The sequence below is a fragment of the Podarcis bocagei genome (assembly GCF_964188305.1).
Source record: "Podarcis bocagei genome assembly, chromosome: 14".
Lineage (NCBI taxonomy): Eukaryota > Metazoa > Chordata > Lepidosauria > Squamata > Lacertidae > Podarcis > Podarcis bocagei.
The window spans coordinates 45,057,309-45,074,231 of NC_138139.1; the positions used below are offsets into that span (position 1 = coordinate 45,057,309).

Below are 16,923 nucleotides of genomic sequence, written 5' to 3' on the forward strand. Positions count from 1 at the left end.
TTTAGCATTCAAGCATATATAGTGGTACCTCGGGTTACATACGCTTCAGGTTACATACGCTTCAGGTTACAGACTCCGCTAACCCAGAAATAGTACCTCGGGTTAAGAACTTTGCTTCAGAATGAGAACAGAAATCGTGCTCTGGCGGCGCGGCAGCAGCAGGAGGCCCCATTAGCTAAAGTTGTGCTTCAGGTTAAGAACAGTTTCAGGTTAAGAACGGGTCTCCGGAACGAGTTAAGTACTTAACCCGAGGTACCACTGTAGAAACAACAATTCTTTGGTGTTTTTGTTAGAATTCCTGCTCCGTGATTGCAGTCATGGGATTTTTGTCTATCACATGACGGTGTATGTTTTGACTCCACAGAGTGGGAAGTGACAGGATGTTTGTGTTCCTGTGTTCCGTGAAGTGGGACTATTGTCCTTTGTTCTTTCTCTTTGCTGTCTGATGCTAGAGAGAGAGGGAGCCATGTTGCAGTGCTCCGTGTGTATCTATATGTAAATAAAGTAGAGAAGAGAAGACACCCTGGAAAAGACCCTAATCCTGGGAAAGATTGAGGGCACAAGGAGAAGGGGACAACAGAGGACAGGATGGTTGGATGTTCTCGAAGCTACCAACATGAGTTTGACCAAACTGCGGGGCAGTGGAAGACAGGAGTGCCTGGCATGCTCTGGTCCATGGGGTCACGAAGAGTCAGACACGACTAAATGACTAAACAACAACAAAAGTAGATTAGCCAAAATGCTGAGTTGCTGAGGTCCGTTCCGCAAGCTGTGAAGACTTTGAGGATCCCTAAGTGTGCCAATGTCTGTTGACATCGGTCGCTGTAATGTTCAGGCTGAAGCAAGCTTTTGAAGCTCCCGAATGAACGACCAGGAGGGAGAGAACATGCCGGTCGGGCATGTGTCTCTGCCAGGGTCCTACTCAAGTGTAGGACAAGCTCCTGACAGTTTTAAGCATGGACCTTCTCCAGAGTGACCCAAGGAGCCAATCCCCAGTGGCTGACTTACCTCACTTTGCTCTGATTGGCTCCAATCAGCACAAAGGGTGAGAAGCCTTATCAGTGGCTGAAAGCTCCTCTTCCATGCTGGTGGGGCAGCTATAGGATGCTGCAGACTGGGACCCTGCTGCAGAAATAGTAATGGGTTTCCCGCAACTCCAGACCACAACATCAGACGTAGCCAGTGTGGCCAATAATTGGGAGTGATGGAAGTCGTGGTTCTAAAACGGGTTACCCCATGGGTAGGCAAACTAAGGCCCGGGGAAAATGCATCTCTGGGTTATTTGTGGGGCCTGCCTGGTGTTTTTGCATGAGTAGATTGTGTGCTTTTATTTAAAATGCATCTCTGGGTTATTTGTGGGGCATAGGAATTCATTCAGCCCCCCCCCCAAAAAAAAATAGTCCGGCCCCTTACAAGGTCTGACAGTGGACCGGCCCCCTGCTGAAAAAGTTTGCTGACCCCTGGACCCTGTTTTAGACCCCGGGTGTAATGGTGTTTTTATTCATGAGGTTGTAGCCAACTCTCAGGGAATGGTCTGAAGACAAGGACTGGGGAATGCATTCTATGGCAAACCAGCTTCTCTCCGATGGGGAGCTGGAGGGGGGGAGTCGCCCCCCCTTGTCCACAGCGTTCAGAAGCCGGGGGGGGGGAGAGAAGCTGAACAGATAAAGGAGGAGTTACCCAGTTACGAGATAATGACAACAGAACCAGAAGGGAGGGTACAGCTAGTTGAGATGGCACTTGAGAGCATGGGGGACCCCACCCCCAGAGGTCTGAACACATCAGAGAGCAGAGGAGACAGAGGGAGGGAGGAACTTCCCATTGGCGCCCAAAATGCTATGGAAGCCAGAAGGAGGATTAGACTAGCCAACTGGCCTCCTTGCGGAGAGCTGTGTATTTGTGTTTGCCACATTATGCTGTAATAAAAGGACTATAAATCTATCAACTGCTCCTTAATTCTTACCTTGGAAGTTACAGAAGGGAGGGGAGGACTCTCCACGCCTGACACCAACTGACTTCTACTCAGAGATAGACCCATTGTCATTCATGGCGCTAAGCTCGTTGTGTCAATTAATTCCAATGGGTTCGCTCTGAGTTGGACCAGCATTGGAGGCTGGGCCAGGCCAATGGCTCATCTACTCCAGCATCCTCTTCTCACGATGGTCAGCCAGATGTCTATGGGAAACCCACAAGAATGACCCAAATGCAAGGGCACTTTCCCCGCCTGCAGTTTTCAGCAACCGGTGGAGGCAGACCAGAGCCGTTGTGGCTCACAGTCACTGATAACATCCTCCTCCACAAATCTGTCAAATCTTTTAAATCCATCCAAGTTAGGGGCCTTCGCTGCCTCCAGTGGGAGTGAGTTCCATAGTTTAACTAAGCACTGCATGAAGAAGTACGTTCTTTTGGCTGTCCCGACTCAACGTTCAGCTTTACTGGGTGTTCACATGCTATGGTGTTATGGGACAAGGAGAAAAAAAACCTGTCTCTATCCTCTTTTACCATGCAGTGCATAATATCATACACGTCAATTGAGAGCATTTGCTCTAAATCAAAAAGTCCTAAATGCTTCAGGCATTTATTGTTGCTCCTGGCCTTTGGCTTAGAATCAATTTGACTCCCTCCCCTTCTTTCTTTCTTTCTTTTTTCCTTTCTTCTCCTGTGACGAGGCGGCATTTTAATGTTTTAGTGTTGTATTTTAATCTTGTTTTTAAAGTTGTATTTCAATCAACCTGTTTTTATTATTGGTTGTTGGCCGCCCTGAGCCCGGTCCTGGCTGGGGAGGGCGGGGTATAAATAAAAATTATTATTATTATTATTATTATTATTATTATTATTATTATTATTATTCTCCTGGGTCATCTTAATCTCTGGGGTCATTTTCACTGTGCTTTGCTGGACATTTCCCCAACTCCACAATACCCATTTTGGAGGTGTAGTGACCAGAAGTATACACCCTGTTCCCAACACAGTCACCCCAAAGATTTGTATAACGGCATTATGAAAGCCGCAGTTTTACCTGCAATTCCTAATAATCCCTAGCAGGGAATATGCCTTTTTCACAATTTCCTTTTCCTTCGCAATGGAGTGTTGTGTCTCTCCAAACTTCTGGTTCTCATAAGCAGCATCGGTGAAGGATGTGACAAACGGCATTTTAAAGGCAGCGTGATAATAGTGATTTATATTAGCAAAGATAAGAATAACTTCAGATATTCAGTGCAGCAAGAAGGCATGCAGGGATGTGTGATTCTTTGTATTATCTTATGCAAATAGGGGCTGCATCCTGCACCCATTCCACAAATGATGGGGGCGTCAGTGCACAGATATGTGTGTGGGGGACATTGGTATATCTTATATATGTTCAAAACAATATCTTATAGGCTAAAGAGGTCCTTCCTAATTAACTGGGCAGCAGATTTTTTTTGAGGTGGGAAGACAGTATTAATGGAAGTGCTAAGGAAAAACTCCAGCAGCTATTGATGGTAAGGTATTGCAGAAGGTTGGACCAGACCAGGGGTCAGCAACCTTTTTCAGCCTTGGCTGGTCAACTGTCCCCCACTGTCCCCAACTGTCCCCCACTGTCAACTGTGGGGGGGCGGACTATATTTTTTTGGGGGGGGGGAATGAACGAATTCCTGTGCCCCACAAATAACCCAGAGATGCATTTTACATAAAAGGACACATTCCGTGGGCCGGATTTAGAAGGCGATTGGGCTGGATCCGGCCCCCGGGCCTTAGATTGCCTACCCCTGGACTAGACAATCCTTGGTGGGCCACAGTTTCCCCACCCCTGGGATGCATTAATCTATGAATGTGACAAACCCATTCACAGAGTCATATAATGAGGCAGAGAGCCAGGGTATATGTAACAGGCTGTAGCCTCAACCGCAGCTACAATTCCAGTTTGGTTTTCAACCGAGGAGCTTTCATGTCAAAATAACAGCTGCGTGGAGAGCTGCCCCCCCTCTCTACCTCAAAAGAAGCCCATGTTTGTTTACTTTGCAATTAAAGTATTTCAGAATTGGTTTAGCCTTGTGTTTGACTTTCCATGGACTGCAGTAAAATGTGTGTGCGTGTGTTTGTACGTGTGTGCACCCACGTTTGCATTCCGTACTTTCCCGCAAGGCACCTTTACAATATATTGGCTTGCACCAAATGAAAAATGTAAAAATCCTGCAGATGTGCTTGGTATCACTAAGGGTCGTTCTGGATGGTACTCTGTGCCCCTTTCAAACCTGCAACAGCTACAGCTAAGTGGTGGAGAGCAATAAACCAAAGGAGACTGGATTGGAGGGTTGTCTGAAAGAGAGAGCTGGAAACTTGAACGTGAGAAGCTCCACACACAGAGAGAGAGACAGAGAGATGTTTAGTTCTGTGCTGCTCTGCACTGGACTTTGGGGGAGCAAGATCCGTTGGGGGGGATAATGCTGTTAGTCTCTCCACCCCCCACCCCCCATGCTCATATAGAGATAGAATCATATGTTCCAAAGACTCCACATTCTCACTGACCTTCATTCCAAAGAAACCCTGGCTAAGTGCGGGAACCTTTGGAGAGAGACTCATCACTCAAGAGGTCAGGGTGTAACAATAGCAGCACTAGGGGAAATTGCTTTACCAAAACGTGAATGTTAGGAGAAATTGGAACAAAAAGGATTGCGAATTTTCAGTAAACATGGATGTGTTTCTCTTTTTCTTTTGCATTTTAAATTTTTTTTTATTTTGACAAGGTAATAATCATAAATAAAGAAGAATTAAAATGTGCACCCCACCACTGAGACCGTTCCGTTGTACCTATCCAACATCCCAATATTTCAACACCTCTTGCGATGGTTTGACCCCTTTCCATTTTAACAGTATGAATTCTACAAACACCCTCCATATATCCTCATAATCATTTCTCCTGCACATTCCCCATCTTACCTTAATGGCACATGTTAATTTATCATTAATAGCTATATCCCACACCTCTTTATACCGCTCTTCCATTTTATACTCTCCTTGCCCCTTCTACTTTCTAGTTATCATAATTCGTGCAGCTGTCAATAAATTTGTGAGCAAGTGGATGTGTTTTAATTTGTTGGAAGCTACCCAGAGTGGCTTGGGAAACCCAGTCAGATGGGTGACATATTATTATTATTATTATTATTATTATTATTATTATTATTATTATTATTACCACTACCACTACTACATATAGCTGACAAATGAAGAACCAGAAGTTCTCTTTTCCTTTTCCTTTATTTCTCTTTCTTTTTCTTTTTTTTCTTTTCTCATCATCTGTTTTCCCCTTTTCTCTTTCTGGTGTGTGTTTTTGTTTAGATTAGCTTTTTTGTCTTGATAAAAATATATCTGACATTAATCTCTCTTCCAAATTTTAATAAAATCTTATTCTAGTCCCGTAGAATCTGGAGGACCACTGCTTCCCCATCCCTGGACTAGAGAAGATCCTGCTTGGACTTGCAAGGAGAACTGCCTATAAACCTGTTCTGTTATCCACACTGGCGCAGAGTTTGAATCTGTAGTTAACTCCAGAAAAGAGCGATGGCAAGTTAAAAACAAGAAGAAAACAAAACCAAATCTTGATTTAATAATTCCTTTCATCCTTTTATTATACTTCACAGTACAAAGGGCTTTATTTTATTTTTTTACAACACTGGCTCAGAATTAGCTTAATTAATCACACCCTTGATTCCCCATTCTTCTTCTGATCACAGAAGCCGCAACAAAACCCTAGTTAGCATTATTTACCACCACCTACAGTTTACACACAGGGGAGCACCTTGTACTTTCAGGACTTAAGTCGTGCTAGGTGCTGTACACAGGTAAGTACGAAAGGCCTATCTAGCATCACAAACTGACCGCAGGGCAGATAAAACCCACTGTTAAGGTCCTGGTTGCCTTAATTCAGTTAACATTGTATGCAAAACTCAGCAGTAGAACACATGCTTGGCGTGCAGAAAGTTCCAGGCTCAGACATCGGCATTTCTAGGCATGGTAGGGATAGACCCTTGTTAGAAACGCTGGGTAGACCACACTGAGCTACATTGGCCAATGGTCATAACTGGTTTTTAAGGCAGCTTAAAGAGATTTTTGACAGTGAGCTCAGGAGGTGGCGGGATGTGTTCTTTGGATGTGTTAAAGCACAGACGCATAGGGACCTGCCTTCTGCTGAGTCAAACCAGTATTGTCTACACTGACTGGCAGAGGCTTTCCAAGGAACCTGGGACCACCTGTGTTCCAAGCTACCCCAGAGATTGAATGGGCATCTGTCAAGGATGCTGCTGTGGTATCCTACAAAATAGATCCTCCATCGAGCGGGGGGGGGGGAGCAAATGACCCCCAAAGGTCCTTCCAACTCCATGTTTCTATGGATGGAAGATCCTGTAAGTGAAACTTATAAGTGAACAGTGTTCTGTCTGACCTGTTTTGTTCACACTGACAGGAAGCAGCTCTTTGCAGTCTCAGGCATCCCAACATCATTCTCACTCGACATCTTTTTAAATTTGGGTTGGATCAGGGCCCTTGGCTCCTCTCTGGGCTGGGCCTGTTGCACTCATCCTGGACTTCTTTTTCTTTTCTTTTTTGGCAGGACAAAAGGGATTTCATTTCAGTTTTTAAAAAGTTCACCATAGGAATAAGTCTCTTTGTTTTTAAGAAAAAGGAAGATGTCCCCAAAACGGTTGAAAACTAAGCAAATACAACTATGAGCTAAAAGCTGGCTTAGGGAGAGAGAGATGGGCCAAAGGAACAGGTGTATACAACACACGGAAATATAGATTTTAAAAATACGCACTCTAATGCAGCTTCCATGCACTTATTCCTAGCACGATAAAACAACTGGAAGGTGGTAGCTTTGCCTTCACTGGAAGTTTTTATACAGCCATCTGTCTGGGTTTCTTAAGCTGTGATTCTCGCACTGTAGAGGGTTTGACTAGATGAACGCCGGAGTCCCTTCAAACCCTACAATTCTATGCTACTGTGAACTGCAACCTCAAATGTCCACTGCACAAATAGTTCCTAACCTGATACAGCTGCTTCTCTTGTATTTACACCGGATTTGGGTCTTTGCTACTGTTTCCAGGACAGATGGATAGGCTCAAAGTTCTGGATGTGCCTAAGGCATTTAGAAAACACTCCCTCTAAGGGCAAACTCAGTTAGTGGCTGCAGGTGAAAATACTGCCAAAACAGAACCACAGAGGTAAAAACGATGCCACCAAATGTTCGTGTGTCGGCATGCTCAGAAGGTTTGCTGAAATGCAAATAAAAAATAAAAAATCCAGCCCCAAACCCCTGAATGGGACCACCTCCCATCACCCCAAAATTTATACTCCAATGAGGGCTGAGTATGTTCAAAAGCTGCAGAATTTTAGTTAGAAAAGAAAACAAAGAAAATCTATGAATGAAGGTGGCGGCGAGTGTCATTGCCTTCTGGAGGAGAACAGGAGAGCTTTTCTCTTGCAATGTGTTTGGTCGCAGAACCCACTTGTCCATTGCAGAATCCAGCCTCAGAATTGTTCGGTGTGAATTCACAGGTCTTTTCAAACAAAGGGGCTCGAACACAGCCTTCCCTAAATCCTTTCGCCACGCTGTTGGTTGACCCTTTTGGGGCTTACCCCGGGAACAGGAAACACAACCAGACCCTTGTCTACCCTCTAGCTGCCTTGCCTGAAGCTGTGGATCTGGGTGGAATACTTCTGCAGCTGCCCCGCGGGATCGTCGTCTTCCCCGCAGTGCTGCTGGTAGTGTTCGTACAGTTTGGACCTGCTCCCCGCACTGGGGGCCTCGGCAGCAGGCATGTGCCCGTTGGACATCCGGAGAATGGTCGAGGTGAGAGACTTGATATAGTTCTTGGCCAAGGTGAGGGTCTCGATTTTGGAGAGCTTGTTCTCCGCCCTCACATGGGGGATGACCTCCCGCAAGGCCTGGAAGGCGCCATTGAGCTTGTGCATGCGCTGCCTCTCCCGCTCGTTGCTCTCCAGCCTCCGCAAGCGCCTGTCTTTGCTCCCTCCCCAAGGCAGTTTCGCGGGCCTGGAAGGGCTCTTCTGGCCCTCATTGTTCCGCTTCTCTTTGCGCCGCAAGCATTTCCCGGGTTCCTCCCCGCCGGGGGCTGGCTCTTGACGCAAGGCGTCTTCGGGGATCGCGTGCCGACGTTTCGCACCTTTGCTTTTGGCCTTCATCGTCGGCGCGACGCCAGGAAACCGGCTCCCAGATCTTTTGCGTTTATTTCCTTGCGGAAGATGTTCCTGGCACCAACCAAAGGGCTGTTTGAAAAAGAAGACACTAAATTAGTTGCCGACAGAGCCGGAAAATGCATTCTTATCAGATGTCACGCAACAGGGGTCTGTCTGGTTTATATATTCAGGATATAGAGGCAGTGGAGTCCTGAGTTTGGTGGAAGGGATTGTCACTTCAGGCTGCAAGGGTGGATCTGACTTTTGGAATGTAAAAACGTGGGTGGGAAGGCTGCATTTACTGCATACCTTTTTTGTTGTTGTTATATGCAGGCAACTCTCTACTTGTGCCTGACTGCACACATGCATGGCGCGGGGAACCCGGAAACGCCACGAAAGAGCTGGAAAGTCTGTAGCTCACGAACAGACCCTCCCCAGAGCCTGAAGAAGATGGCCTCTTTGGGCTCCGGGGAGGGTCTCCTCACAAGCTGGAGGCACAGCAGGACTTAGCTGAGGCTGCTCAGCCTCCCTGCCTAACAGCTGACACGTGGGGTAGCGCAGCAGCCACCACTCTCCTGCGCATCAGCTGAGAATCCTGCATGCTCCTCCAGCATGCAAGGAGACCCTCCCTGGAGCATGAAGAGAATGTCCTATTTGGGCGCTGGGAAGGGTCTCCTCATGAGCCATAAGGGCATAGGTGCCAACCCCCTGAGGCTCTGGGCACCCAAGCACCCAAAAAATCCCCCATGAAGGGGCCGGCATCCTCAAATTTCCATGACAGGGCCATGCACACTGCATGGCACCCACAGCCCCGGGCACCCACGATCACTGGGCCACGCTGCCACTCCTGCATGAAGGTGTCTCCAGGGTGCTCCCCACTTACGTGCATTTCAGTTATATGTAGGGGCCTGGAACGTAACCCCCACATAAGTGGGGAGTCACATATTTGTGTATGTGTGTGTGCACCTTTATTGTATATTCCTTTTGTATTATTTGTTATTTATAAACCAGTACCCATAAAAAAAAAATCAAAGCCAGTTTACAATAACAGCACATAAAACTGTGCAGTTTAAATCAGAAATCAGCACACTATTGCGGGAAGGTGTATTCTTAATTGCCTGCACAGGCCTGAAGGAACTGAGAAGTTTTCAGCAAGCGCTTAATCTATCTTGGCACAGCATTCCACTGGCCTGGGAGAATGACATGGAAAGACTCACATCCTCATTATTGTCAAATGTGGAAGTGATATATATTTTTTAATGTTTTGCTGCTGCTGTGACCCGCTTTGAGCTAAACTTGGTTGTTGGAAAAGCAGGATGCAAATATTAAACCCAAAGCTAGAAAACTAATAAAAGCAGGGAGAGGGAGCTGGGATAGAATGTCCCCCCAGTATACTTTGTATTTTGATTTGGAAGGGATTTCTTGCATGGAGTATTAAAAATGGCAACCTCCCCCTTCTAGCTCTCTTGCCTGCTTGGGAGCAGTACCTTCAATGCTTTTGTAACTGTGCCTCCCAGCCCTTGAAAGCCAGGACAGCAACGAGCTGGGAGAGCCCAGGCGAAAAAAGCTCTTCCATACTAATAAAATAGCAGACCCTGAACCGTCTATCCCACCTCCAGGCAGACAATAGATGCAGAGCCAATGTTTATCTTTCTCATCTGCACCCGCCATTCCTCAAAGGGAGCTCAGGCAACACACTTGGGCTCATCCTATTTATCCCACTCACAACTCTGCAAAGTAAATGAGGCTGCAAAATACCCAATTGCCCAAAGACCACCCAGTGAGCTTCAAGGTCAAGCAGAGAGCTGGGCCACATTTGCACCTCCAAGTCTCTCGCCACTCTCACCCAGGGATGGAGAAGCCTGTGGATGCTCTAGGCATCTTTGGACTGCAACTCCCTTCATCCCCGACTGTTAGCCATGCTTGTGGGGGCTGATGGGAGTTGGAGAGCAATAACACCCGGGGGGGGGGGCAACCAGTTCCCTCCCATCCCTGCCATAAAGAACCCCCAGCTGAGATGGGAAAATCTGATAATGGCCGATTTCCATTGTGAAGAAGGATTAGCACCAGTTCCCTCCCTCTGCCTGGGTGTAAATTGCAATAGCAGAAAAATGCAAGCAGCAGATCAGCATTTCAGAATTCTAATTCAACACCTGGACAGGGGAAGAGTCTGCAGGATCAGGCCAATGGCCCACCTAGTCCAGCATCCTGCCCTCACAGTGGCCAAACAGATGCCTGCAAGCTGGATGTGAGCACCAGATCACTCGCCCTTCTTGCGGTTTCCAGCAGCTGGTATTGACTTACTGACTATTGGAAGCTGAAAAGCTCAAACTCAACGTTTTGCAGACTTTCTTGAGTAATCTTGAGACAGATAAAGATTATCGACTTTCTAGATCAGGGATGGGGAACCTGTGGCCCTCTGGATGTGGTTGGAATTCCACCAGCCTCAGCAAGCATGGCCAACAGCCAGGAACGATGGGACAATGTCCAACAACTTCTGGAGGGATGTGGGTTTCCCACCGCTGTGTCTAGATCCCATTCTATTTCTTTGATACTAACGGCATCCATAAAAGGGGTGGATTGGTAGAGCTAGATGGTTGAGCTCATAATTTCTAGACGCAATGGAGCCATCAAGTTACTATGACCCAAGCCTGGTCTCTGGAAACATTTGCTACATATGAATCCATGTTGGAGAGAATGGTCTTCACCACTGAACAACAGCCAACACCAAGCAGCTATATTTGAGAGGAGGGCTGTAGCTAAGCTGTAGAACATCTGCCCCACATGCGGAAGGTCCCAGGTTCAATCCCGGTCATCTCCAGGTAAGGCTGCGAGAGTCTCCCTGTCTGAACACCTAGAAAGCCACTGCCAGTCAGAGTAGACAACAGTGAGTTGGATGGCTCTGACTTGGTAAGGCAGATTCCTATTATCCAAACAGTTGTGTATTCAAGGTGAGGTTTTTGGGCAAGGAGGTCAACTCAGACCATGCTCAATATCTTTGACAGGCAAAATACCATTAAGGGGGGGAAACTAAGCTATGCTTCTCTATACAGAGCAGAGCAATTAAACCATCTGACCCAGCAGAGTTTGATTAAATACTAGCAGCAACAAAAACAAAGCAGGCAAGTTCATATGCTGTCCACTTCCTAAGTCCTCAAAGGTGAGCAGACGGCTGCAGGAGGCATCCAACCCCAGCTATCCAAGGACAGGAGAGCTGCCCATACTGTTCCAAGGTTGCCTTTAACTTAGGGTCTGCTGCCCCTCTCCTCCAAACTTTATTCTTTATCTCCTAACAGCACCATAAAATCATAGAACTGTCGGGTTGGAAGGGACCACAAGGGTCATCTAGCCCAACCCCCTGCAATGCAGGAACGTGGGACTTGAACCCAGAACCCTGAGATGAAGAGTCTCATGCTGTACTGACTGAGCCATTCTGGGGAGGTACCTCGATAATATATAACACGTGAGCACAGCAAATACTCAAGCATTTATTAAGTACATTCAACAGGCAATTGCACTGGGCTGCAGTTCCCTGCTGAGTGCACATGGTATGGCAGAACAAGGCGCAGGGAGTCCGTTGGGCATGTCTCCTGCCCTCTCTCCCCTCTTTAGGAAGCTGCCTTACGCCACATGAGACCAAAGGCTCCATTGAGCACAGTACTGTCTACACTGACTAGCAGTGAGTCTCCAAAGTTTCAGGCTGGGGACATTCTTCAACATACTTGGAGATGCTGGGGAATTAAACTATTGGCCTTCTACATGCAGAGCAGGTGTCCTAGCACTGAGCCCTTCCCCGTGCTAGCAGTACTCTCTTTTCATGACTTAGGTCCCCATATGCATTGTACATGCCAAGCAGCATCAGACCAATTTACCAGGATCCCCCCCAAATAATCCTGGGGGAAATTGAGTTGTTAAGGGTTGTTAGGAAACCCCCATTCACCTCGCGGAAATACAGTTCTCAGAGTGGCTTAAGAATCATTGCCTCTTCCCAGGGAACTCTGGGAAATACAGCTCTGCGAGGTTACTAGGGCTCTCCGAACAACACTCAGCACCTTTAAGCTACAGTTCCCGGGATTCTTTGCAGGAAGCCATGATTATTCAAAGTGGTATGGTGCTGCTTTAAATGAATCATTTACAGTGGTACCTCGGGTTAAGAACTTAATTCATTCCGGAGGCCCGTTCTTAACCTGAAACTGTTCTTAACCTGAAGCACCACTTTAGCTAATGGGGCCTCCCGCTGCTGCGGCGGCGCTGCTGCACGATTTCTGTTCTTATCCTGAAGCAAAGTTCTTAACCCGAGGTACTATTTCTGGGTTAGCGGAGTCTGTAACCTGAAGCGTCTGTAACCTGAAGCGTATGTAACCCGAGGTACCACTGTAGATGGGGCCTTACACTGTTGCATCTGCATCCCTAAAGATTTCCAGCAAAAAGCTACATACTCAAGAGCTTCCTCTTTCTCATTATCCTGTTCACAGTCCACGTCCCCCTCCACAAGGAGCCAAAGGGCCGCATGCATAGTTCCCCCCTCCATAACTTGTCATCACAACAACCTTGTGAGGTAGACTAGGCTGAGAGACAGGTCAGGCTTCTTGGCGATTTTGGTCCCAAACTCTTAATTAGCTACACCACACACTGAGCCCTGGCAAAGTTAGGACCAGTAAAAGATGTTCCTGATCCAGAACGAGACCCATTCTAAAAGAAGAATGGATTTTTTAAAATGCCATGTTTTGCACTGATAGTTTTAAGAGCATGTGATCAAAGCCCCCTTGATTGCTCCCCTGTTCAGATTCCAGTCTTTCCACCAGGATTTTCAATTGTGAGCGGTTCTGAATAAAATATAAAATATGGGGCGGATACCTACCCAGCAATGGGGCAGATGTCGGCAGCAGCATCCTTAACTCCAAGCTGGCGTGGTCAGTGAGCAAGGTGCTCACATCCAGGAGAGCAAGTGCTTTGAATTCGTCTACCTCCTGCAGACTGCTTACTGGGGCTAGGACACGTCACTTTAACGCACAAACAGGTGAGAGAGGAGGAGTTTGGCTCGGTCAAGTCTTTTGCAAATAAGCCAAGAGGTGTGTGTGGCAGTTGTGAAATTATAAGAGTGTTTCGCCATGTGGCTAAAGCTAAGCAAGGATTATGCCTTGTGGGCAGGGATCGCAGAAGCAACATGGGCAACCCCCCCCTTTGTTTGCTGCACAAGAGAGAGTGGGCAGCAGAGGGGGGAGGCTGGTGGCCTTGCAGCCATGAAATGCGTTGTTGTTTCTCAGCCAACCAAGTGAAGCAATCAGGGATAGGTCAGCCTGACACACACCATACCCTCCAACGTTTCTCTGATGAAAATAGGGATGTCCTATTCAATAATAATCATAAGAGGAGTAGTAGTTGTGATCATTCTTATTCTTATTTATACTCCACCCATCTGACTGGGATGCCCCAGCCACTCTGGGCAGCTCCCAACATATATAAAAACATAATAAAAAATCAGGTATTAAAAAACCTCTATACAGATGTCTTCTATTCTATTCCACATCAATTCTACTCTATTCAGATGTCTTCTAAAGGTTGTATAGTTACTTATCTCCTTGGCTCGGGGGTCGCATAACTCCATACCCTCCAACATTTCTCCGATGAAAATAGGGACATCCTAAGGAAAAGTGGGACATTCCAGGATCAGATCAAAAACTGGGATGGCTTCTGTTAATTTGGGACTGTCCCTGGAAAGTAGGTACACTTGGAAGAAAGATACACACACACACACACACACACACACACACACCTTTTTGCTTTCTTCCACATAGAAAAACTGCAAACTGTCAGGGAACCTGCACACAAATCACACACGAGTGTTACTCTCTAGCTCAGGCATCTGCAAACTCGGCCCTCCAGATGTTTTGGGACTACAACTCCCATCATCCCTAGATAAAAGGACCAGTGGTCAGGGATGATGGGAATTGTAATCCCAAAACATCTGGAGGGCGAAGTTTGGCCATGCCTGCTCTAGCTCTAGCCCAGGGGTCTGCAACCTTTAAGACAAAAAGAGCCACTTGGACCCGTTTCCGAAGAAAAAAAAATGGGAGCCGCAAAACCATTGCGACATTTAAAACAAATATAACACTGCATATATTGTTTCTTACCTTAATGCTATATATACAGGATCGTAACGCACGCATCGCCCCCATGCGACGTCACAGCCAGTACAGCGCCCGCCACAGTGGGGAGTGTTGGGGCGCACAATGCACCTCCTCCCCTCGCTAGTATCCGTGCCGGAGCCGCGGCAAAGGTGTAAAAGAGCCACATGCGGCTCCGGAGCCGCGGGTTGCAGACCCCTGCTCTAGCCCATTGTGGAAGCAGCTATCAATGCATTCTTCCATCACAAGCAAGGCATACAATTATTATAAATTACATTTGTATACGGATGTGTAACAACGTGCTTCCAACATATGTAAAGAGAAATGGGCGTTACCCTGAAGTTGGATTGAATGAACATATTGGTAACGTGGTCTTCATTGGCAACCCATCCATTGGGTTGTTCAGGTTCAATTCAAGGCCCTGTTCTTACCTGTAAAGTAGGAATGGGGAACTTGTGAGTCTCAAGATGCTGCTGGACTCCTCCTCCCACCATTCCTGACCATTGGGCCAGGCTGGCAGAGGCAAATGGGAGTTGGAATCCAATAACCTCTGGATAGTTATAGGTTCTCCGCCCCTCCAGTGAAGCCTTAAATAGCTAGGGACCTTAAAGTAAAGTGGGTTGTGGGTGGCACTGTGGTCTAAACTGCTGAGCCTCTTGGGCTTGCTGATCAGAAAGCCAGCAGTTCGAATCCCCGTGACGAGGTGAGCTCCCGTTGCTCGGTCCCAGTTCCTGCCAACCTAGCAGTTTGAAAGCAAGCCAGTGCAAATAGATAAATAGTTACAGCTCTGGCAGGAAGGTAAATGGCGTTTCCATGCGCTGCTCTGGTCTCGGTGTTCCGTTGTGCCAGAAGTGGCTTAGTCCTGCTGGCCACATGACCCGGAAAAACTGTCTGCGGTCAAACGCCGGCTCCCTCAGCCTGTAAAGCGAGGTGAGCTCTGCAACTCCAGAGTAAGCAGACTTCAGGCTTGAATAATTTATTTCTATCTTTTATTAATTAATTATTTTTTTATATTATTATTAGCTAGTTCCACCATCTAAATCCAGATACAGTGGTTTGGGCGGAGCCACAAGTAAAATGATGAACCATGGAGGAGAGCAAATTACTGACTGCATTCCCCCAAGTCGCATACACTAGAACGCCCTGTATATGAAACCTACATTACCTGCATTACTAATTATTAGTCATTTTTCCTTCCCAAAAATGAACTCAAAAGTGATATACAAAAACAAAGATTGAAAACAACACAACACACTCATGTAGTCATGAAAAGGCATTGGGTTCCCCTTTTTTATTCTGCTCTTTTATATAATTTGGCTGCTCTCGTATCTGGTCTCTAGGTGTTTTGATCTTTTATTAGCCACTTAGAATTTTTAACGAAGCTAAATAAAGCTTAATAAACAACTATCAGACTTTTAGAAGACATCAGAGGCAGCCCTGTTTAGGGAAGCTTTTAATATTTGATGAATCATTGCATTTTAATATTCTGCTGGAAGCCGCCCAGAGTGGCTGGGGACCCCCATCCAGATGGGCGGGGAATAACTAATTTTATTATTATTATTATTATTATTATTATTATTATTATTATTATTAAAAGTGCTGCTTTCAGGTGAAGCAACATCTTCTCACCTGTCAGTGACAAAGCTGGGTGCTCCCTGGAGCTCAAATGTGCAACTAGGTAAAGGTAAAGGGACCCCTGACCATTAGGTCCAGTCGTGACAGACTCTGGGGTTGCAGTGCTCATCTTGCTTTATTGGCCGAGGGAGCCGGTGTACAGCTTCCGGGTCATGTGGCCAGCATGACTAAGCCGCTTCTGGAGAACCAGAGCAGCACACGGAAACGCCATTTACCTTCCCACTGGAGCGGTACCTATTTATCTACTTGCACTTTGAGGTGCTTTCGAACTGCTAGGTTGGCAGGAGCAGAGACCGAGCAACGGGAGCTCACTCCGTCACAGGGATTTGAACTGCTGACTTTCTGATCGGCAAGCCCTAGGCTCTGTGGTTTAACCCACAGCACCACCCGCGTCCCCTCCAAATGTGCAACTAGTTGAGCTCAAATGCTCAACTCCGACACAAGCAATCCATGCCAGAGTACTGGAGAAAAATCAACCGCAGCAGAAGCAACCCACCTTTGGGTAGCAGTTGATAGTGTTTGCCACCACAGCAATGGCATCAGGCCTGAGCGACAGCAGGTATGGCAAACCCAAGGGACACAACACAGCCAGGAGAAAGAGGAAAAAGCAGGTGTGTGGCATGCCATTTGTACCAGGGCCAGACCTCAAAACTTGTCAATCCTGTTGCTGGTATCTGGCTGTGCTCCCTTCACCATGATCAAATGCCATAATTGAAGAACCTGTTCTATTCACCCTTGCAAGCTGTCAACGTCTGTGCCTCCCCCCAACCTTGAAGACTGGTTGACGGTACTTTGTAAAACAACTTAATCCTAAAATCTCCTGCATCAACAGATTTTTTAAAAAGTGAAAAAAGATGTGGCGTCATTATTGTAACAATCACCCCACTTGACATATACCCAAAGGCAAGGAGGAACCATAGCTCATTGGTGAAAGCTTCACGTTGCCTCAGGTTAGGTGGCAGGACGAAATGCAGATGGGACACCAGGA

The 16,923-nt window shown here is 46.8% G+C and overlaps 1 protein-coding gene across 1 annotated transcript; it reads right to left on the bottom strand.

Moving 5' to 3' along the window:
• Positions 1–5,577: 5,577 nt before the first annotated feature.
• On the bottom strand, positions 5,578–13,478 carry BHLHA15 (basic helix-loop-helix family member a15). The gene is made up of 2 exons (XM_081170328.1): positions 13,034–13,478; positions 5,578–8,262 (listed from the first exon to the last, which is right to left on the bottom strand). Exon 2 carries the CDS (start codon positions 8,176–8,178, stop codon positions 7,654–7,656), a length of 525 nt encoding a protein of 174 aa, XP_081026454.1. The 5' UTR covers positions 8,179–8,262; positions 13,034–13,478; the 3' UTR covers positions 5,578–7,653.
• Between the last annotated feature and the right edge of the window lie 3,445 nt (positions 13,479–16,923).

What these genes read in the sequence shown, in the direction of transcription:
- BHLHA15 (XM_081170328.1), bottom strand. Translation starts at nt 8,178, where the DNA reads ATGAAGGCCAAAAGCAAAGGTGCGAAACGTCGGCACGCGATCCCCGAA.